Below are 23,554 nucleotides of genomic sequence, written 5' to 3' on the forward strand. Positions count from 1 at the left end.
GGGAAAAAAAAACTATATCGCCCCATCGATGGAGAAAAACTTTCAACCGTGGTTAAATCAAATTGTTGTTTTAACGAATTGAACTGATATGCTTAAAAGGGTAGTATGTACAAAAAATCTTACTGTTGTCATTGGTGATCACCAGTCCCGTGTGTTCTCTGCCACGTCCGGCATACCCCAGGGACCGCTGATTTCCCTGATTTACTTCAACGACGTGAATCTGGTAATTGAGGGACCACGATTATCTTACGCAGATGACCTTAAACTCTTCCTTCGAATTCACTCAATTGAAGTATGTTGCTTCCTTCAACGTCAGCTGAATGCTTTTGGTGATTGGTGTATTCTGAATCGTATGGAGGTTAACCCGTCCAAATGCTTGGTTATCTCTTTTTCGCGCAAGAAAGAGACTATTAGGTTCAAGTATGTTTTGTTAGGCAGTGAAATTGAGCGCGTCAGCCCTATTAAAAACCTAGTTGTGATTCTGGATACACAACTCTCTTTCAACCAGCACATCTCGTATGCCGTCGACAAAGCTTACAGTATTCTATGATTTAACTTCAGGATTGTCAAAGACTTCACGGATATCTACTACCTTAAATCGTTGTACTGTTTTTTGTCTCGCTCCATATTAGAATACTGCTCGGTTGTCTGGACTACTCACTACAACAACGGTTTCGAAAGAGTTGAGCCTAACTACGAAAATCGTTTGCAACTGATCCATCTGGAGCCCCTGTCGGTCCGAAGAGATACAGCAAGGGCGTTGCTAATAGCGGATATTTTGCAAGGACGCATCGATTGCCCTGTTTTCCTTGAGCAAATTGACGTCAATGTTCAACCCCGAGCCCTACGGAATAATTTAATGCTACGTCTGCCCATACAGTGAACTAATTATAGCATGTTCGGTGCAATCGGTGGTTTACAGAGACTCTTCAATAGGGTCTCCACGATGTTTGATTTTGACCTGACTCGCCAGGAGGTTTAGTTCATTTTTCTTCTAGATCAGTTTAGTTTTGTTTAGTAATGTTCCTTTTTTTACGAGATGACTATTGACTTATTGATGTTTAGTTTTAGTACTTTTCATGTTTAGTTTAGGTTACATCATTGGGGCCTGCTAAAGTATATTTCTTCTAGGAGCAGTGAGCTTCGGTAAATGTCTGCTGGACTTCAAAAACGGATACATTCAACGTTGAGTGTATATCCAAGAAAATTCTAATTCAAATGCAGTGAATTTCGACTATAAAACTGAAGAAGTTCTGCTGCCTCAATATCATGAACTTCAATTTTTTTTATTTTATTTAACGTCGGTCTTTGTTCCGCAATCTAGTGCCAATCACCGACGGACATCGATTGCCATCCATTGACGGCAACCGAATGTGCAGGAAGGCAGCTTCCACACCTGCGTAGGATATCGCACCCATTCACAAACACACATGGGCCGGGACCAACGGCTTTACTTTCCTTCCGAAGGAAGACGTGACCAGAGATTTTTATGCTTCAGAAAAATCCCACCGACCTCGGCTGGGATTGAACCCAGACCCATTGGGGTGTAAGAAAGCAGTCACGCTTATCACTACACCATCGGCACCAGCTTGAATTTCAATTGTTATCACCGAAAGCTCCCAGAGCAAGGTTTGACGTACAGATTTATTAATTTTAGTAATTTTGAAATTTAGAAATTTAGTAGCTAGTTCGTCTAGCTGTTTCTATAATTCTTTCTCTTCTCAATGAAACACAGTGTTATTATTTTGTATAGTTTGCATTCGTCTATGTCTGAAATGCCAAATGACGGGAACTCGCAGATCAATATAATTTCCCTGCAACAGTAGAATAAATGAATACTTGCATGCAAGTTTCTACTAAAGCCATATAGTGTCGCATCCTAAGAGGAAGAGGAGACAACTGGCTTCTTACTATTTTATCTCTATCTCTATCTATACATATCTCTATCTCTATCTTACGCACTTCAAATCGGCCAATCACGGGCTGGTTCGCGTTTGACAGAAAAGGGGTTCGTTTTCGCCCCCGTATTGTCTCCTCTTCCTCTTAGGTCGCATCACAAAAGTATTGTTGCGAGCACTGAAAGTAATTGTGTTCTGATTAGAAGAAGATTAACAATCATCAATACAGTATAAAACCCCAAGACAAACTGAAAACACATAGTTGAATTCAATTCTCCGAGTAGGTACGCTGTCTCTCGGAGTGCATTTAATCTGGACCTATACTTCGTCCTCTTTCGTTCCGATTGTCGAGTATTCGTCGCCAAGGAATCATAACGTAGGGTCCTGATCTACCGCTGGACCAAACATACAGTTTGACAAACTTTGACATTTTTGTGTGGTTTGTTTGGATCTCTTCATTCGTCCAGGCTTGCTTCCACTCACTTGCTATAAAAAAATATTTTCTGAATTTTGAAATCATTAGATGTTATAATGATATTTTGTCATCGTCAGACACAAGAAGAGGCTGAAAGGCAAGTATTTAACACATAAGGCCTGTCAAATTCGCTTTCAGATAGTCACAATCAGCGATTTTACGACTCGCGAGCGCTCACTCTGAGTGAACGCTCACGAATCATAAAATCGCCGATTGTAACACTCTGGAATCGAAATTGACAGGTAGTATGTGTCAAACACTTGCCTTTCAACCTCTTCCTGTATCTAACAAGGACAAAATATCATTATAACATGTAATGACTCAAAATTCAGAAAATCATCTTTTTATAGCAAGTGAGTGGAAGCAACCCTGCATTCGTCATCTCTTTTACTGTGCTGCTACTGTGTGAAAGAAATAAAATAAATTTATTTAATCTTGATCTCCTGATGATAAATTTCTGTAAAAGTATTGGTCTCAAATGCAGGAAAAAATGATTTTTTTTTTAATAGTACATCTTAAATAACTGTATGTATGTATGTAAGGTAGCCACCATCCCTTCGAAGATCTTGTCTTGTATGCAACTCCACTTAATAGCAAGATCAATTTGAGCTACCGATCTGAATTCACAATATCTTTGTATGAAGGGCCAAAAACGGAGGGGTGGACCCGTAAGCAGAGGTACTTACGCGAAATCCACGGGAATTTAAGAATGTCCTTCCATCGATATGATAACGCAATTCGCAATACTTATTAAGCTTCCTACAGGATGGTTTGTTAAGAAGGGTGTGTCAATCTCACGGAAACTGTTGGAGTAGAATTCAGACCACCACAATCGAATCGGTAGGATAAAGGATAGTACATCTTAAATAACTTGCCATAAAATATTAAATAAATTCAGTCATTTAATTTTAATATTTTGATATAAAAATTACTCCAAAAAGTGTCGTTAATCTACACCAGTTTTTTTCTAACTGCTAACTAACTGATTTCTGCTAACTTTCCTCGGCAGTTATTTCTTATTATCTCGGGAAGTTTCCTCCGATTTCCTTCAAAAGATTCTTCAGACATCCCCCAGATATTTCTCCTGGAAATTTTTCTGACTTCCCCTGAATTGTCTTACATCTTTGCTCGGAAACTAGTTCCAGCTTAATTATGACTTCGAGGTTCTTCTGACTTCCATCGAAAGATTCCTGAAGTTAAATCCTGATATATTCCAACTATCTTTAAAAGTGCTTCTGGCTTCCTCCAAAAGTTTCTTTCAACATCATCTTGTAGTTTTTTGTTCCATACTTGCTCCGGATTGGCACCGGAATATTCTTACGTTTTTTTTCCGGGAAGCTCCTTCCTGCTTATCCCTGTTGACTTGATGGGAAGTGTGTTTCCTGGCTGTTTATCTCCCCCACCGATTCTGTCAGCTCCCTCTGGAAGTTTTTTCTAACGTTCCCAAAAAATGTTCCGAATTCACTGGTTATTTCCTACCCCTCCAAAAACTTCCACTTGGAATTTCATTTTTCCCGCGAAAGATTTCCTGGTCGATGTGATCTATTTTGTGTGAATATGTATATTTAGCATATCTTTTTTTAACTGTTTCCAAGACCCTATCTAAATAGTTTCAATTGAATAGGGAAACGTGATTTTTGGTGAAATTAGTGAAAACTGTTTTCCAGGATGTTACTGGTATTTTTTTCAACTTATTTTCTAGAATACGTGTAAATAAGCATATTTAGAAATGATTTCTGAATCGTTGTCCTTTTGTAAATTGATGAGTGTCAAGTGATTTACAGATACAGACTTTAAAAAGCTCTACTCACAATTCTAACTTTTTTACCTACCGGGAAAATAATCTCGTATATACCGGGAAAACCCTGGGAATTTAATCAATTCTAACGGGTGGCCACCCTGAGATGCTTCTATTTGTCGCTATGATCATAGTAATAGCAGTAAACAAGAATATACATATCTAACATTCACAAATTACGACACAAAAATTGTTGAGCTATGTAAGCTATATTAGGGCCTTTCTGAACAAGACCGTGTGTGGCCAGTCCTTTGCACTGAATATAACATGGAATGGTCTTTTGTTACCATTCTCAGGTAATATGGGTTTTGACTAGTAAGAAAAATCCAATCTCCCCGTAGGTGGATTAATCCTTTTTTTTTCCTAATATTTGACACGAAGAAAGGTTTTAAGTGTGGATTGCATTGAAAAAAGCAGGGCTGGTAGCAGGTCACTTTTTAGTAGCCTGCACAATGTCACTTTTTAGGCACAATGTCACTAAAGTTACTATTTCTTAAAATTTAGTCTCTAAAGTCACGTTTTTTTACGGCTAATATTGAAAGCGAAGACCCGAACGCAATGCTAGGGGAAGCGGAACGGTAGTGGCAGTGGAAAGCCCGATCTGAGTAAGCTTACTTGTCGGGTAGGAAACTAGTTACAACCAAATTGACTCTGGTTAGACATCTTGGCTTCATTTGTGACAACTGCTAAACATTGCCGGTGTCATTCCGCTTCCGCCCACAAGGGGACGTCATTCAATTTCAAAAATTCAAGAGCAGGTTTTTTTCGGTCATTACACTCTATTTGCCTACCACAGTTGCCAGACACATTTTCATTGACAGAATTTCGGTTTTAAACGAAAAAACTGCTTTTGAATTTCCAAAAAAAATAATGACATACACTTTCCCCCTAAAAGAATTTGCATCTAAAAATCTCATCAAAACGCTTGGTTTCGCAACAAATTTGTTTGCCTCGGGCTGAAAGTCTCATAAATAAAGACATCAAGCCAGCCAACAAATTCGTGTTAGGCCGATACCATAGAGAGAGCGAAGAGAAGCAAAGAGGCGAGCGAACGAATTTAAGGAATTAAATTTTTATGTATTGTTCCATAAATCTACGCAAATAAAACCACACAAAGTTATTCCAAATTAGTTAGGCTTATGGCCAAAATCTAGAGCACTAGTGTCATAACTGACTCACATACCCTAGACATATTTTGCATGTATTTTATCTTAAACATTAATCCAGATTATATAGCTTAAATTAATTTATCTCGAAATAGTCATAAACTTATCACAAACTTTTTTAGGTTTCGAAAAAAATCTGCTCGAAATTCTGTTCCTGGCATTTCTATTTCGTGATCTTGAAAGTTTAGAAAGGCCTAGACAAATTTCCAAGCTCTACAGATATTCGCAGGGACAAGAACTTTGTAAAATTTTTGAAGCCCCTTTACTTTAATATCTATGTAAACATTGAAAAACAATATGTCGCAGAATCATGAGTTTTTTTATTATGTTCATTATATTGTATCTTTTATAAGTCCAGAATCAACAAATTTCCAAGTCCAGATTTCAGTAAAAAAAATCCTGTCAATCTAGATCATGAAATGTTTTCTATCTTTCTAAAATCATTCCAGGCCGCAAAATTTTCTTAATTTGATTGTCGTAAGTCCTAGCATTGAATAAATAATGTTGATTACATTCCAGAATCTTACGATTTTTTATCAAGATCGAGATTTTAAGGCCTAGAGATACATGCAAAATTGTCTATGTCATTGATCTCACCATCTTATAAAAAATCCTCATTACAGAATAATGAGATTTTTTTTCTTATATTGCGATCTAGAAAAGTTGCCTTGGTCCATAGTTATAAAAATTTGTTAATGTTTGAGGTTTTACAGAAGTTTCAGCATCCAAAATCTTCAAAATTGTTTGTCCTTGAACTGCCAAAATTTGTCTAAATCCGAGATTTATTTGTTTCAACAATTCACGTTCTGAATCGAAAAACAATTTAGTGTTTGTTTGAAAAAATCGTGGTGATGATGATGGTCCCACCTCTTACCCCTACAAAGGTTTGAGCTGGACGATTTATCTTTAAGATAATTGAATATGACATTTTAACCAGGTTGGCAAACAAAATCGAACTGGTTTCAGTTACAGATATAGATTCCCTCTAAAGTTTACAGTTGCTTCACAGCGATATAAATGTGGAAAAGCTCAGGCGTCCACCTCTTAGTTCGCCTTTTTGTCCACCTAAAATATTCATAAGTATTACAAGCAATCAAGAGTTAATGAACAATCAACAAAGCATCCTATTACACTAGTAACCCCGCAATCTGATGCTATCATAATTTTCAGCAATGTCAGGAATGCTCACGAACCCCTAACATTTGCCAGAAAACTTACTACTAACTCAAGGTATCTTTCAAATAAGCTTCAAAATTGCATTTTTTTTTTATCAAATGTTAAATTCAGTCCTCTATATCCGTAATACGCGCGCGAGGCTCAAACCTTTGTAGACTACTTTTTGTTTTAATTAATCTACTATAAAATCAAATATTAAAAATCCATCATCACCCTCGTGGCGAACAGAAATAGTTTTTGCAGTGCTACAATAATTATTAAAAAGTCGTTATGACAGCTATCCATATAAAATAATCCGTTAGAGATAACTTCGTCAAGATACATAATTTGTCAATTCATAAAAAAAATCACTGGATAACTGTTCAAAAGACAGTTTTAACGTGTGAAATGCAGTGTCTTTTAAATTCTTTAAGTGTTGCTAAACGTTTGATATGTCTAGGCATCGAATTGAAAACATTTATTCCTTTATAATATAATGAATTTTGTGAAGCACAAGTCAAGAAATGTGGTGTTCTTATATCAACCGCGTTTCTAGTATTATATCTATGAAAGTCACTTCCTCTTTCAATTCGATCACACAAATATCGAGGCAGCAAACCGTTAACTACTTTAAAAATGAACACCATAGTCAAATATACAATTCTTTGCTTCACCGACAACCATTGTAAGGCGTCTAACATCAAAGTTGAGGAAGTGAATCTATTACATCTCAAAATCAAACGCATTATTTTATTCTGCAAGCGCTGTAATCTCGATATTTGTGTTGCATTGGCCAGAAATAAAATGGAAGGGCAAAAGTCAAGATGAGGAGAGATGATTGATTTGTATAGCTGTATTTTACTGGCAATAGTTAAATCGTTTTTCAGTCGACATAGAATTCCATACTTCTTGGCAATTTTCTTGATGACATTGTCAATGTGAGAGTTGAACTTAAGTGTGTCATCAATAATCACGCCAAGATATTTAATCTCCCGAACGCGATCAATAGTCTCATCATCAATTACAACAGAGACGTTCTCATTTACTCGATTCCGCGAAATTACCATAAATTTAGTTTTACTTGTATTCAATTTTAACTGCTTATACTTCAACCATCTACTTAGAGAACGCAAATCTTCATTCAAGTGTAAAACGGCATCATCTAAATCCTTAGCTGCAATGAATAACACAGTATCATCTGCAAAAAGATTAATGTCGCAAAATCGTAAAACACGTCGCAAGTCATTAATATACATAATAAATAACAGGGGCCCTAATACACTTCCCTGGGGCACTCCAAGATTATTCCCCACGGGACTGGAAACAGAATCATTAAAAACAGTCCGTTGAGTTCTGTCAGACAAATAGCTTTCAAACCATTTATATGCAGTACTCGTAATTCCAAAGCGCTTGATTGATCTTAACAATAAGGGCCTAGAAATTGTTTCAAAAGCGCGTTTAAGATCCAAAAAAACAGCAACAATCGTATCTTTACACTCCAAGTTATTTTTCCACTTCGCTAATACCAAATTCAACGCGGTTTCACAAGAATGACCTTCCCGATATCCCGATTGTTCTGGTATCAACAAACTATTACTATTTAAATACTCCAACAGCTGACCTTTAACAACAAGTTCTAAAATTTTCTCTAATGTGTGCAACATGTTGATGGGACGAAACTCTTCGGCTTTAATCGTTCCAGCAACTTTTTGAATAGGGACCACTAAGGATTCCTTCCAAATTTGTGGCACATGTCCAGTTTGTAATGATTCATTAATAAGGTCCAGCAAGATGTGGCCAATGACATGAAAGCAATCTTGAATAACTCTAGCATTAACATTATCTACTCCAGCCGATTTTCCTAACGAAAAACAAATAACTCTAAGTTCATCTAATGTGATTGGGTGAAAAACTTCAAATCTACAACTACTATTAACTGGCTGTTTTATTTCGTCAGGCTCATCGACCAATTCAATAGATTGATTAATCAATGAAACGCTATCTACGAAATAATCATTAAACTTAGCTGCAATTACTTGTTCTGACTGTTCTAATGTGCCATTAAAAGTTATGGACCGCGGTTTGCAATTACTAGGTTTTAATAAAGATTTCAAAATTTTCCATAACTCTTTGCTGTTGTTTTGATGCTGATCAATCTTCCTTTGAACATATTCACAACGAGTTTTCTTTATCGATTGTGAATACTTATTACGCGCGATTGTGTACCTAGTCCAATGATTGTCATTATTAGATCTACAAAACTTTTTGTACAATTTGTCCCTTTTCTGTTTAAGACTATGCTGTTAACAATGGTCAACGGGGAACAAATTCTACATTCGTACCCCTAGGTACAAACATCACCCCTGCTTTAAATTCTTCATCTACCTCGGAGCTACCTATGCTACCATTGCATCAATAGGTAGACATCAAAATTCTAGCCAACATAATTCTAACGGAAAATTCGATAATTTTGACTTAGGAAGCATTACTGCTCCTAAAATGGATTTTTACAGAAATCATTGACATGATTACTGATATGCTTAAAACTAACTCCATGTTTGATGCTATTCCAACTGGAGTAAAATTTGCGAACAATATCGTCATGACTTTGAAATTCAGCAGGGACAATATAGTGTCCGTCACCCTATACCGCTACCATAGGTACCAACTTGTGTTCGTTGATGATCGGTAGTTAGATTTCGACCCTTGTCATCGTTCTGTTTATGGCTCATAGACTGGAGACGAACAAGGATTCTCAAACTAATAGTGAATTTGTTTAGTATCGGGGTTGGAATCAGTTCCAAAGTGCGAAACCGAACTTTTTGTTAGTGCGAACCTCAACCTGAGCTAGGTTTTGAAAACAAACGATCAAACTGACGTTTGCCAGAAAACAAGCAGACCCGATCCAGGTTGGAACTGAATAATAAACAAATTCGCTATAAATAACACACCATTTCCTATTAATTTAAATGTTCAGGATGTCCCGCCAAGATTCACAAAAATCAACCGTTCATTATAATGTACCGCTTCAACTTATACCGAACCGAGCGCTCTCTTTAACATATCTCTGTTTTCTTCTCGCCCGCCACAGATCCCTCTGAATCACCAACCCGGCTGTGTAACTGCAACCCAGAACCGCGCACCGTTCACCGTGGCGTCGTTGTTGCCGTCGTCCGTTGCCGTCGAGGAAATGGGCGAAGTTGGAGTGGCTGCCAGCGAGCATCCCCCGTCGTCGTCCGAAAAGGTCAAGGAAAATGGCGAACTCAACGGTACCGGCGAAGGAGAAGAAGAGCAGCCACGTGAGCAAGCGCTGAGCACTGGGCTCGTCATCGCAAAGGTGTCATCCGGTGCGGATGAAATACACAACGCAAAGATTCACACAGTCAGCGAAGGCAGCGAGGGGGACGAGAACTCGCAGACATCTCAACCGATTAGCAGTAGCAACGGACAAACCGAGGGCGAGGGGGACGAAACTTCACAGGATGTGGCAGGTGAAGAAACGGAAGAAAGTAGACCAGAAATGGTACGTGTAGATAATGATAATCAGGATACGGTGGAATCGATGGATATGGACGACGAGGAAGAGGTTCGTCGCGGAGGAAAGTCCAGAAGCGTTAGTGAGAATGGAAATGATCCACTGGAGGGTAGAGGCGTTGCAAATCCGATCGATGAGGACTCAAAGTCGAGAAGTGGCGACGAAGCGATGGATGTCGATGCATCAACGAATGGTCACAGCACAGCGGATAAGACAGACGATAATGAGGTGATTGATGATGATAGTGACAAACCGGTCAGTATTAATTCCGATTCCGATTCCGAGAATGAGGATGATCGGGTTCCGTCTGTTAAGAACGTGGTGACTGATAGTATGAATGTTAATTCCAAATCGAACGATGGCGTTTCGATGCCCAGCAAGTCGAATGGGAATAATGCCAAAAAGCAGCAGAATGGTGACTGTGATGGCGATGTGACGATCCTAAGCGATAAAGAAGAAGACTGCGTGGTGATCGATGATGAAGATGGAGATACAAATTCGAGCAGTGCACCTAGTCAAAAGAAAAGTGAAGCTGCAGTAGTATCTCCGCGGAGGAGTTCCAGGGTGCGGAAGAGTATGCTACCACAGGATATTTCCACTATCGACGACGATGACGATATTGAAGAAATCATCGATGATCCGCTGAATATCGCTGCAGCGAAGAAACCACGATTATCCATTAATCAATCCCTGCAGCAGAATTCCTTTAAGGGTCAGCTATCGATGACGCCCCAACCTCAAAAGTCACTTCTCGCCAGCAACCAGAACAGTGCCACGAAAGAACCCACTCTGGTAATAATCGATACCAATACCCTGATGAACCGTACCGGGGGACACACGTCAATCACAGCCAGTCCGATGACGTCAAAGTCCATGAACAGTTCTTACTCGTCACTACCCACGGGCATTTCACCACACAGCTCATTCAATTCGCCTCGAAGCGTCATCAACCCGGTGGCAGCGGCTGCTAATCTCATTTCGAAATCTAACCCGCCCCCGTTGGCCCCTGTCACGCCACTGTTACCTGCTCTCACGGACGACATGTTTGTGTTAGAAGCACCGTCCTTCATCGTTCCGTACATCTACGAGAAACCTCCCCCGGAAAATCTCAAACAAATAGTGAGCGAACTGGAAGCAAAGATCAGGGACATGCGTAAGAAGTTGGAAGAGGCGGAGAAGGATGAGGACAGTAAGGTTGACGACGAGAACAGCCAAGGTTCGACGGCGGAAAGTGCAGAAAAGAAGTCGTCTACCAGCGAGCCTGACGCGGAGTCAGAATCGGATAAAAAGAAAAAGTCCAAGCGAAAAAGGAACAACGATGACGATGATGATTGGGACGAGCTGGAAACCTCAACGGACGATGAAGCATCGGACGAAGAGTCCAAAACAAAAGTTCTCATCAAGGAAGTCAAATCGGACATTGAGATGATCAAGGAACACATCATTACCCCCGCAAAGGATGATCTGACCAGTACAAGTAGTACTTCTATTAGCAGCAATGCCCAGACTGATCCGAAGAAATCGGAGAATTATTTCGAAAACCCGCTAGGAAAGTTCTTTATGAATATTGGCATTAACCTGGTGCAGGAATACGTACAGACCGATCTGCTGCGGCAGCAAAAGAAGAAACGTGACCGCGAGGGCAGACCATCCGCCAGTACTCAGATGGCCATCAATTCCCTGATTAAAAACCTAGAGTTCAGCAAGGAGAACAACAGACCGTTCAAGTTTGAAATCAAAAGGTGCGAGTACTGTCCTTTCAAGTCGGAGTCAGCGCTGGCGATGGCCCACCATTATGAGACGCCGCACATGCGCAACTACATCTATAAGTGTAACTTCTGTTCATACGAAACCCGCCCCCCGCACGACATCCTCTACCACATGGAAGCTGTGCATAACATCAAAGGTCGCCTGGAGAAGGCATCTATGTACCACGCGTGTCCAAACTGCCCGTTCGAAGATAATGGCAAATCGAAACTTGCCCGGCATGCGGTGGCGTGTGCGAAGAAATTCCGACCTGAAATCAACCTGAACCCACCTCTTGATTGGGAACCGCCCGCAAAGATTCCACGTATCAAACCCAAACATGGATTGGTCGGAACGGCCACCGCTTATCAGGTTGGTGTCATCGAAAATTTACCCACTTTATTTGATCGTTATCAACTGAATTTTTATTACTTTCCCCTTCCGCAGGCCATGACAGCACAGCAACAGAAGAATATGGCCCTGGCCAACCAGCGGGTACAGGCGGTCAACAGTATCAATCCGGTCAACATCAACAACCTTACGGCGGCGGCTCAGGCGGCTGCCCTGCGAGCCCGTGGTGGACGAGTGCAACCAATTCCGCAGGCAACGTCCATCAACGTACTCCGAACGGCGGCCAACGTAGCTTCGATGCGTACGTCTATGTCATCCGGAGGAATGGTAATACCTAATAACTTCCAGCTCTCATCAGCGGCAATCGCCGCTGCGGCCAATAAGTTTTTGCCGGTAATTTCCTAGTGTATTTTGTTATGTTTTTATTGCTTTCGTTTGACGAATTCATAACGATTTGGATTAATAGCACTTCGTGGTGAAATTGTTGTGTTTTCTGGGTTGTTTTACTACATGACATTTAACAAGGATTTTATTTCGGTGAAAACACGTTGGTAAAGGATTAGATCTGATCAACGCCGTTATTTTCTATTGTTCTTTCTTTCTATATCTATTATTTACACCGATTGTACAAAATTTATTCTGCACTATCACAAAGATTCCGAACGCCGCTGGACGATCTCTTCTTTCCAGTTCTAACGCATCGGTGACTATTCAGGTTGGTTTTCTTCTGTTAGTTAGTTCTGTTTTTAGTTCTGTTTACTGGCGAAGGTATCAAATGGATCATGTACACAGAAAGGGCAAAAAAAAAACTAACTCGTTTAACTTCACTCCCCTTTCTTGAACAATAGAACTCCATGGGTATGAAGCCCGGAATGAAACCCGCCCAGCAGCCTAGCATCTCCATCACACCCCTACCGCGACAATCAAGCGCAACGAATATGGCCGTAGCAGGAGCACTATCCAAACTACAGGCAGCCGGAACTTCTGCCGTGAAGCCAGGTCAAAACCCAGCCGGCAACAAAACCGCATTTGTCGTATGCGAAATCTGTGATGGTTACATCAAGGATCTGGACCAGCTGCGCAATCACATGCAGTGGATACACAAAGTCAAGGTAACGTAACTAATTTAAACTTTGTAAAACCCTATGCACATGAATTAACCTTGACCCTCTGAAACAGATTCATCCGAAGATGATTTACAACCGGCCACCGCTAAACTGCCAGAAGTGTCAGTATCGCTTCTTCACCGATCAAGGCTTGGAGCGACATTTGCTCGGATCGCATGGACTGGTGACAAGCTCCATGCAGGAGGCCGCCAACAAGGGCAAAGACGCCGGACGTTGTCCAGTTTGTGGACGGGTAAGCTTTCCTAAACATGTCTTTCCGCACACATGTCCACTAAACCGTTAACTAATCCTTCAGGTATACCAATGGAAGCTGCTGAACCACGTATCCCGGGATCACAACATGACCCTGAAGCCGGCCCACCTCTCGTACAAGTGTACGGTTTGCACGGCCACGTTCGGAATGTACAAACAGTTTGAAAGTCACGTATACTCAGCGCACAGTACGGTCGCGAAGAAAGCACTGGACAACAAGAAGCCCCAACCGGGTGGCAGTAGCAGTACGGCGCCGATGCGTGGCGGTGCCGGTCCGATGGGTGGAGGCGATTCGCTGCTGAAGCCGTTGAAGATCAACGACGAGATCACGATCATACCGCAGCCGACCGCCAAGGCGTCGCAGAAACCGATTGAAATTGAAAGTCATGTTATAGGTGAGTGATTGAACCTTGATAACAGGGGGCTAATAGTAACGTTTTTTCCAAAAGCCTACAGCTTAGCTTAGTCCAAAACAAAGCTTTTCACGGCAGAAATTCAAGAATAAACGGGTGCAGCTATATGATGTTCATAATGATGGTTGGTTTTGTATGTTAACCATTTCTTTTTGACTTAAGGCTGGTTGATGAACAAACTGAATATAGGTCACAGTGGATGTTGCTACAGACTACAAAATTACCAAGCTGGTTCGAAAACAGTTGTAGTTGGTATATTAGATTTAATGTGGGATTGTGATATTAAGATAGAATAAATAGAAGTTCCAGATCAACATTAAAGGAGGTGTTCCATTTGGTATTTTTTTTCCCTTGATTTGTTTTCCGTGCTGAGCACCAATGCTACCGACGCCATGGAGGCAGCTCCCACACCTGGACCTTTCCTATCGACAACTCATGGAACCGGGGACCAACGGCTATACTTTCCTTCCGAAGGAAGGCGTGATCAGAGATGTTATGCCTCAAAACATCCCGGCGGCGCCGACTGGGATTGAACCCAGGCCTGCTGGGGTGAGAGGTAATCACATTTGGTGAATTTCTACTTAAATTTGACAGATGGAAAATTTTCAATAGCCCTGCTATTATAGCAGACCTATTAATTTCTGATAGACGTACACCTTAATACCTTAATACGTAGACCTTCTCGAAGAGGGATTTTCGAACATTTTAATTTATTTTCGAAGTGTCAAATTTAAGTGACAATTCACCAAATGGAACACAGCATAAATGTGGTCATGGCCCCTATTTTTTGTAATTGTGAATGGTGTGAGCCTCACGAAATCAGTGGAATAGTGCTGTATGCTCGATTTTTTTTTTAATTTGCGTGTCGCTATTTGAAATAGGGTAAATGATAGCTTCGGCACCCATTGACAGTTTTTGGCAACCCACATTTAAAGGTTAATTTCGCTGTATTTTCTCACCACAACACTTCACTGAATGTATTTAAACGATACCTTAGTATTTCACCTTTCACCAATCTGATTACATTTTTACGACCAAGAAAACCTGTTATGTCAGGTTTTGCTTCAAATGAAATATATGGACTACAAAATACGGCAGATTTCGAGTTTCTAATAATAGAACAGCTGGTTAACACGCAGTTCAAATGGAAAGGTTGCCGAAGAAAAAGAGGTTGCCGACAATAGTCACACTCACCTGAAAAGTTTGGAGCGTTATCAAAACGTTTTCAAACCGTTCTGGACAAATCTTTTGATTGGAAAGGATAGTATAGCAAGCAGCAGACAAATATAAACAAACCAATACATCATATGTGTGCGAGTCGCTGAGAAATTGCTGATACGTAAATTCCCCTATCTAAGAATAGGGGAAACATATAAAACTTGACGAATTTGTTATAAAATGTTGGGAGAAAATGATTTTTGATATCGTACGTCGTCGTGTGCCTAATAATGACGCACTAACTTTCCTGTTTTCCAAATTTGACGCATTAAGGGGAAATGGATGTAATGTCGGCCTAAATGCCCCTAATTTGGGCCCATACATAAATTCAGCAATCGACTATATTTTCAATAGCGACCAAAAATATCCATTAAAGGGTGTCCACGATGAAATTGCCACACTATGAAATTGCTCTAACTTTTTAACCGTTGGGTAGAATTTAATGAAAATTTGGGTGGATTTAGTTCATAGTGCATTATTTACATCCTGCAAGTTTTAAAGTCCTGTGATCAAAACTCGCGGAAATGGAGTCGAAAGAACAGCTCGTGCGTGATAAAATCTTGCGCATTCATCACGAGAACAAGGATCTCTCGCATCGTTCCATCGCTAAAACGTTGGGAATCGCGAATTCCACGGTGTCGCGAGTGATTAAGCGGTTCGAGGAACGGTTGACCACCGATCGGAAGCCCAGAAGTGAAGGAAAAAGTATTCCGTACAACACCAAAAATCACAACCGCGTAGTTGGGGCCTTCAACCAAAATCCGAACGCCTCCGTTAGGGATGTGGCTAAGAAGCTGCACCTAAGCCGAAGTTTTGCCCAGAAGGCCAAAACTAAGGCTGGGCTTCGAACGTTCAAGGTACAAAAGGTCCCTAATCGCGACGAGAAGCAGAACAAGTCCGCCAAAACCCGTGCCAGGAAGTTGTACCTCAACATGCTGACGAAAGTTGAATGCTGCATCATGGACGACGAAACATATGTGAAGGCCGACTTCAAACAGATCCCCGGCAACCTGTTTTTCACAGCCAAGGATAAGTTCAGCGTACGGGAGCATGTCCGCACTCAGAAGATGTCCAAATTTGCGAAGAAATTCCTGGTTTGGCAAGCCATCTGCACGTGCGGGAAGCGGAGTGCACCTTTCGTGACCCAGGACACGATGAACGGACAGGTGTACATAAAAGAGTGCCTCCAGAAGCGGCTGCTTCCTCTCCTGAAGGCCCACAACGTCCCAACAATCTTCTGGCCGGATTTGGCCTCATGCCACTACTCCAAGGACGTGCTGAAGTGGTATGCGGACAATAAGGTCAATTTCGTGCCGAAAATGTTCAACCCTCCCAACACTCCGGAGCTCCGCCCCATCGAGAAGTACTGGGCGATTATGAAGCAGCACCTTCTTAAACGACCTAAGGTAGTGAAGACAGTCGAGGAACTGAAGAAAGTATGGGTTTACATGCAAAAAACGGTTGATTCACAGGTTGTGCAGAATCTTATGGCCGGGGTTAAGGCCAAGGTGCGGGCATTTGCGTATGGACTGTAAATAAAATACGAGTAAAATGGTAAAATGAAGTTTAATAGTTATTTCTCAATCCCTGAAAATTTGATGGCAATCGGATGAAAACTCGAATTTTGCGAATCAATTTTGTGTGTTGCAATTTCATCGTGGACACCCTTTAGTACCGTCCCTTAGACCCATAGGCCAACATAAGAGCCATTTCCCCTATGAATATATCAACTATGATGGATTCTATAAGATTTTATTTAATACGTTGCGGGTAGATAACATTATCATATTTAATTAATGAGTATGGCCATTTCGGAACAGATTTAGACCATGTCGTAGACATAGATTTATCAAAGAGCATAACCGTGTTAAACTTCTTCTTTTTATTTTGCTTTATAATAGAGACTTTCAGCCCTAGCTGGTTCGTCTCTTTGAAGGCGAGGGACTCCCAAATGCGTCCCCAAAAAAAAATACATAGTGTTAGTTACAGAGTTTAAGGATCTCAGATTTCTGTATCAGCTGTTGTAAGAGTAAGAGCAGTTAAATAAGTTGTGATTAATTTCCGAGAGAGGGTCAATGTTCGTAGCCTGCGGAGTTGTCGTCGTCGTTCTTCCGTTTGTCATTTTTAGAGAGCTGGTGTTAGCGAAGTGCCGTCGTTGGTCCGTTGTCGTATCATTGGTCGTTGCGGAGTTCTACGTAGATTGGTAATAGCCGGTTTTTTTGAGGAAGTCGAGAAGTGAGCCTTTCCTGTCTGGGTCATTGGATAATTTATTATCAGATGTTCAACTGACATTTTGGGAATCCATCACGGGATCCGAGAACGTGTGAAAATGTGATGTAGCCGCAGCGTAATCTGGACAGTACTCTGTGGTCCTTCCAGTCGAACCAGCTTTTCGTCTCTCGTTTTATTTTGTGTAACAAAAGGTCTCGGGTATTGTTTATTGTTGTTTCACATCAACATGCTGGATGAAGCCTGAATGATGTTAACCTTATCAACTATAAAGAAAAAAATACATTCAAGCATGGCATAACATTTAAAAAACATATAGTATGTATAGTCAGTTGCTGGCCAAAGATGCAACTCTATTGAATACTCTCTGCAGTCCGTAAATCGCACCTTCTTCTTCTTCTTCTTCTTCTTCTTCGCATTTCAAGCTTATTGCATATCGCATATTAGCTTATTGCGTGCTCTCAACTTAGTGTTCTAGATGCACTTCCACAGTTATTAATTGAGAGCTTTCGATGCGTTTACCATTTTTGCATTGGTATAATTGTATGGCAAGTCCAATCATACTTCTATGCCCAGGGAAGTCGAGAAATTTTCCAACCCGACAAATTCCTAGACTGGACCGGGAATCGAACCCAGCCACCTCCAGCATGGTCTTGCTTTGTAGCTGCGTCTTTACCGACTGAGCTAAGGGAGGCCCCAGATCGCACCTTATGCTCCACAATTTGTGCGACGTAGAGGCAGTCTTAGCATTAGGTTGTTACGAAGCGGTCGGTGTTGAACATTCAGGTCAATTGGGTTCTTTAATTTTGAAAAATATATCGGTTTATATCATCTGAAAGAGCTTCGTTTTCTGAGCACAGCGATATTTTTTTCAACCTCACGCACTTTCATCTCGATTTTTAAGTCATGATTTAAAGCAAAATAATAACTTCACTGTTTGTCACTAAACTGACAAACTGACAGCTCGCTCCCATACAAAGTGACACCGAGGGGCGCTTATTAGGTGATTTTTGCAAATGTAATCGTTATTTAAAATAGTTCCAGTGTGCCAAAATTGATGAAATTTTGGGTTTGGGTTCCATTTTTAATGCAGATTACGAATATGCATTTACCTCAACACCCTTAAAGAACCCAATTTGCCTCAGGATAGCCTCGCAATCTGTCTTTCCCTGCAGGATATCGGCCACGGTTAGGGCTCTGTTTGTGTACCTTCTAGTCCGGAGAGGTTCTAGGTCGATAAGTTGACAACGCAGGGTGTCGACTACCTGGAAAAACCTGGAAAATCAGGGAATTCCTTTTTAGACCTGGAAAATCAGGGATTGTCAGGGAATTTCATTCAAAGTCAGGGAAATATTTCTTTATGACAGAAACATATTAATAAGTATGGCTGACTTCTCTATCTTTTTAAACAACTTTATTAAAAACTCGCTTGTATTTTTAACATGGTTTTCAATTTCAAATTTTAAATAGGGTTGCGAAAGTGTGGTTGTTCAACGCTTGATGTTGCAGTTTTGCAAGTGGAGCAAAAGCTACTCAAATAAAATGATATTTCGATGATTTTGAGCCTATTATAATTTCAGCTCCCACTGGGTGTTGTCACATTCCTGAGTTGAACCGAGATAAAAATTCAGTTCCATAAAGACGCTAGACGTTGTTAGTTGTTGCAAAATTAACCCTTAAATGCATAGTGTTGCCATTTGGCAACATACCTATGTTGGTCTTTAAACATGGTGAAACAACATTTTAATAGTAAAGGGTGTCCACGATGAAATTGCCACACACAAAATTGATTCGCAAAATTCGAGTTTTCATCCGATTGCCATCAAATTTTCAGGGATTGAGAAATAACTATTAAACTTCATTTTACCATTTTACTCGTATTTTATTTACAGTCCATACGCAAATGCCCGCACCTTGGCCTTAACCCCGGCCATAAGATTCTGCACAACCTGTGAATCAACCGTTTTTTGCATGTAAACCCATACTTTCTTCAGTTCCTCGACTGTCTTCACTACCTTAGGTCGTTTAAGAAGGTGCTGCTTCATAATCGCCCAGTACTTCTCGATGGGGCGGAGCTCCGGAGTGTTGGGAGGGTTGAACATTTTCGGCACGAAATTGACCTTATTGTCCGCATACCACTTCAGCACGTCTTTGAAGTAGTGGCATGAGGCCAAATCCGGCCAGAAGATTGTTGGGATGTTGTGGGCCTTCAGGAGAGGAAGCAGCCGCTTCTGGAGGCACTCTTTTATGTACACCTGTCCGTTCATCGTGTCCTGGGTCACGAAAGGTGCACTCCGCTTCCCGCACGTGCAGATGGCTTGCCAAACCAGGAATTTCTTCGCAAATTTGGACATCTTCTGAGTGCGGACATGCTCCGGAACGCTGAACTTATCCTTGGCCGTGAAAAACAGGTTGCCGGGGATCTGTTTGAAGTCGGCCTTCACATATGTTTCGTCGTCCATGATGCAGCATTCAACTTTCGTCAGCATGTTGAGGTACAACTTCCTGGCATGGGTTTTGGCGGACTTGTTCTGCTTCTCGTCGCGATTAGGGGCCTTTTGTACCTTGAACGTTTGAAGCCCAGCCTTAGCTTTGGCCTTCTGGCCAAAATTTCGGCTTAGGTGCAGCTTCTTAGCCACATCCCTAACGGAGGCGTTCGGATTTCGGTTGAAGGCCCCAACTACGCGGTTGTGATTTTTGGTGTTGTACGGAATACTTTTTCCTTCACTTCTGGGCTTCCGATCGGTGGTCAAACGTTCCTCAAACCGCTTAATCACACGCGACACCGTGGAATTCGCGATTCCCAACGTTTTAGCGATGGAACGATGCGAGAGATCCTTGTTCTCGTGATGAATGCGCAAGATTTTATCACGCACGAGCTGTTCTTTCGACTCCATTTCCGCGAGTTTTGATCACAGGACTTTAAAACTTGCAGGATGTAAATAATGCACTATGAACTAAATCCACCCAAATTTTCATTAAATTCTACCCAACGGTTAAAAAGTTAGAGCAATTTCATAGTGTGGCAATTTCATCGTGGACACCCTTTAAGAGCAATATATACTACAAGAAAAAAAAATCACCACAAAATAAAAAATCATGCATTTAAGGGTTAAGGTGCTTATGGGAATGTGCGTCTCTTAATAGATGTTATACCCAATTGCGTCTGACAATATTTAACCTTCAAGTAGATTCTGCGTCTGCTCGATCCAGCTGTGTCCAACAAAAATCAATCCCTTAAGTGAATTGGAGCGCTTTTGAGTAAATGCAAGAATGATTAAGAGTTAAGCTGGACTTAGATAAGGCAAGTTATAGATTAACTCATTTGAATTCAATTGGCTTGAAGAGTTAAGCCTGGTTCAACCTTTTTCAATTCGAGTGAGTTGATCAATTGGAAGGTTTTTTTTTTTATTGCTTGGGGTAGCACATTTAAGATTGAATAATGATTCAGATACGTAGACAAGCATTGCTTTGACAGCATAGAGTGGCTGTATTACGTAATCTAGGTCTTCATTGTTTCAAGTCTTCAAGTTTTAGTATGGTAATGTTGCTGCTATTGCAATTTAGATGGAATTAACTTGCATAACTTTGGAGATGAAAGCGTTGTTTTTACTTTTTCCCACCGGAGGAAGCCGCCCGCGAATTGGCATTTGGTTAAGCATATCATCCGGAATAATTTTCTTACGGAGCTGGGTCTCAAAATGTGCTCAAGGCAAAATAAATATAATGGTTTAATCCAAGTGTTTCATATGTGAAATGCAGAGTGACCAGTGAACCGGGAAAACCGAAAAAAGCTGGAATTTGAAGTCACCGGGAAAATCCCATGAATTTAGTTGACAAATCTGGAAAAAATATACCTCGTCCTCTCTTCGAAAACAATAAGATTTCAAGACCCTTGGACTGGTCTTGATTTTCGAAGTAAATTTAAGCTGATTTTAGAATTAATTATAGAGATAACACCAAAGTATTTCAAAGAATATTTTTTAAGTTACCTTAAGGAAAACCTCGCGAATTTTGATGGTACAATTCCAAAATAATTATGCGAAGATCTATAAGTATATTCCGATTATAACTCCAAGCGCATTTCGAAAGGAATTTCACAAATGTTAATGAGAATTCCATCCAATTTTCAGAAGAATTTAGGGGAGCATTCCAAGATAATTCTGAGCAATATTCTCGGCGGGAGAATTTCTCCTGCCAGATGGTGTTGGCAGGGAAGTTTTGCTCACTAAAGCTAATAGGCCCTTTTCAATTGTTGGTCTGAGGTGAATTCTACGGAGAATTTCATGCAAATTTAAATAAATTGAAGCTCTAGTGAATTCTTAGAAAGAGTTTAAAAAGAAGAAAGGGAGAATTTTAAGATTTTTTTGGAGTGTTCTACAGAGAATTTCGGTACTATTATAAAAACAATATCAAGGGATTTCCAGAGAGAATTTCAAATTTATTTTAGAAGAATTCTGGAGAGATCTCTGTGAAAGGAAATTAATCTAAAGGTAAGACTTGAGAACAATCAAATAAAAGCCTGTAAAGTTTTGAGCGAAATTTGCATACACAGATTGTGAAGACTTCGAACCTGTCGCAGATCCAAATTGAAGATCCAGCAAGGTGCTGCTGTCTTAGAATTTACCCATTTATCCTTTGGCTTCATCGCTTTCAGTTTTGTGCTTAATTAAAATACCTAATCCGCGATAATTTCCAAAATTCCGGGAGAACGTTGAAGAAAATGACAGTCAGCAATCGAGCGGATTCGTAAGAAGATTTGAGGTCATTTACTCATAACCGAGGAGCTTCGATGAGCAGATGCACGCCGTTGAAGTATATAGTATAAAAATCAACGGTCCCAGGTGACTTCCCTGAGGTAGGGGAAAGTGGGGCTATGTGGCCAAAATCAACTTATTGAACATATTCAGGGTGTCGACTACCTGGAAAATAAGGCAATATCAGGGAATCCATTTTTGGACCTGGAATATCAGGAAATTTCATTAAAATTCAGAGAAATATTTCTTAATCCCAGAAACGTAATAATAAGTATGACTAACTTTGCTAGTTTCAAACAACTTAATTACTCGGTGTAGATTGAGGATAGTTGTTTATTTCAAATTTTAAATGGTGTTTCGAATTTGTGGTTGCTCAACGCTTGATGTAGTATTTTTGCAAGTTGTGCAACAATTACTCTAACAAAAGGATATTTTGCGCCTAATATAAATTCAGCTCACACTGGGTGTTGACACATTCCTGATTTGAACTGAGATCCTGAGGGTTGATAAAAATATATTTCCGTAGACACTAGACGTTGTCGCAAAATTTTACCTCCAAATGGGTGTGTGCGTCTCTTAATAGATGTTACACCTAATTGGCGCGCTTTTGAGTAAATACAAGAATGGTAAAGAGTTAAGAGAAGAAGATGATTTTTGTTCTGAACACTTTTAGTTCTTGTTCCTTATTGTGTTCTTAACAGCATGCTTAGCTCAGAGAATCAACTAAATGTGAATTTTTGGATAATGTTCTTGATTGGGTTCGATTTTTTGCTTGATTGCATGGAGTAGCACGTTTATGATTGAATAATGATTCAAAGAACGTAGAGAAGCATTGCCTCGACAGCATAGAGTGGCTTAATTGAGTATTCTAGGTCTTCATTGTGAATCTGGTTAGCTCGGAAAATTAGCTTCTCAGTGAAGTTTTAGTATTGCAATTGCGATTAAATTAACTTACAGAATTTTGGAGGAGAAAGCATTTACGATTTCCCATCATAGAAATATGGCCGCGAATAAGCGTTTGGTTAAGCGTATTATCGAGAAAAAAATTCTTATGGAGCTGGGACTCAAATTGTGCTCAAGGGATTAAAGACACGTGTTTCATATAATAGGGTTACGGTATGTAATGTGGGTCTAGTCCTTTCATTCGGCCTATCACGCAAATAAATAATTAATTAAGGAATATTACACAAAAAATAAGGAAAATATTGATCACTGATGGTTGATAAATGTGTACCACACACAAATCAATTTATATCACAACATTTCAATACATTTTCAGCTCTCGTAAGTAATAAAACTGGTTGAGAATATCACAATGTTCGGAGTTTTTAGCCGCCATGACTTATAAGGTTAAGATGGGAAGGTTGACTGACGATCATCAAATGGCCTGATTATGGCATTTATTGATTGGAATTACCTGATAATACACACTAG

General features: G+C 40.3%; 1 protein-coding gene across 4 annotated transcripts in view; it reads left to right on the top strand.

The window, feature by feature from the left end:
- The window catches only part of MEP-1, a 57,279-nt gene that overhangs the window by 30,619 nt on the left and 3,106 nt on the right, over positions 1-23,554 (top strand). The window contains exons 2-7 of one of the 4 annotated variants that reach the window (XM_065217968.1): positions 9,584-12,145; positions 12,221-12,517; positions 12,780-12,839; positions 12,973-13,236; positions 13,304-13,483; positions 13,547-13,898. In XM_065217968.1, the coding sequence (XP_065074040.1) occupies positions 9,683-12,145; positions 12,221-12,517; positions 12,780-12,839; positions 12,973-13,236; positions 13,304-13,483; positions 13,547-13,898 (3,616 nt within the window). In that variant the 5' untranslated portion in view covers positions 9,584-9,682. The remainder of the gene's footprint in view (positions 1-9,583; positions 12,146-12,220; positions 12,518-12,779; positions 12,840-12,972; positions 13,237-13,303; positions 13,484-13,546; positions 13,899-23,554) is intronic. The other 3 variants (XM_065217970.1, XM_065217969.1, XM_065217971.1) reach the window with 3 other exon arrangements.

Source organism: Ochlerotatus camptorhynchus, unplaced genomic scaffold (genome assembly GCF_037179485.1).
Source record: "Ochlerotatus camptorhynchus isolate MF236.1 unplaced genomic scaffold, CSIRO-AGI_Acam_v1.1 ptg000082l, whole genome shotgun sequence".
In the NCBI taxonomy this organism is placed as follows: Eukaryota; Metazoa; Arthropoda; class Insecta; order Diptera; family Culicidae; genus Ochlerotatus; species Ochlerotatus camptorhynchus.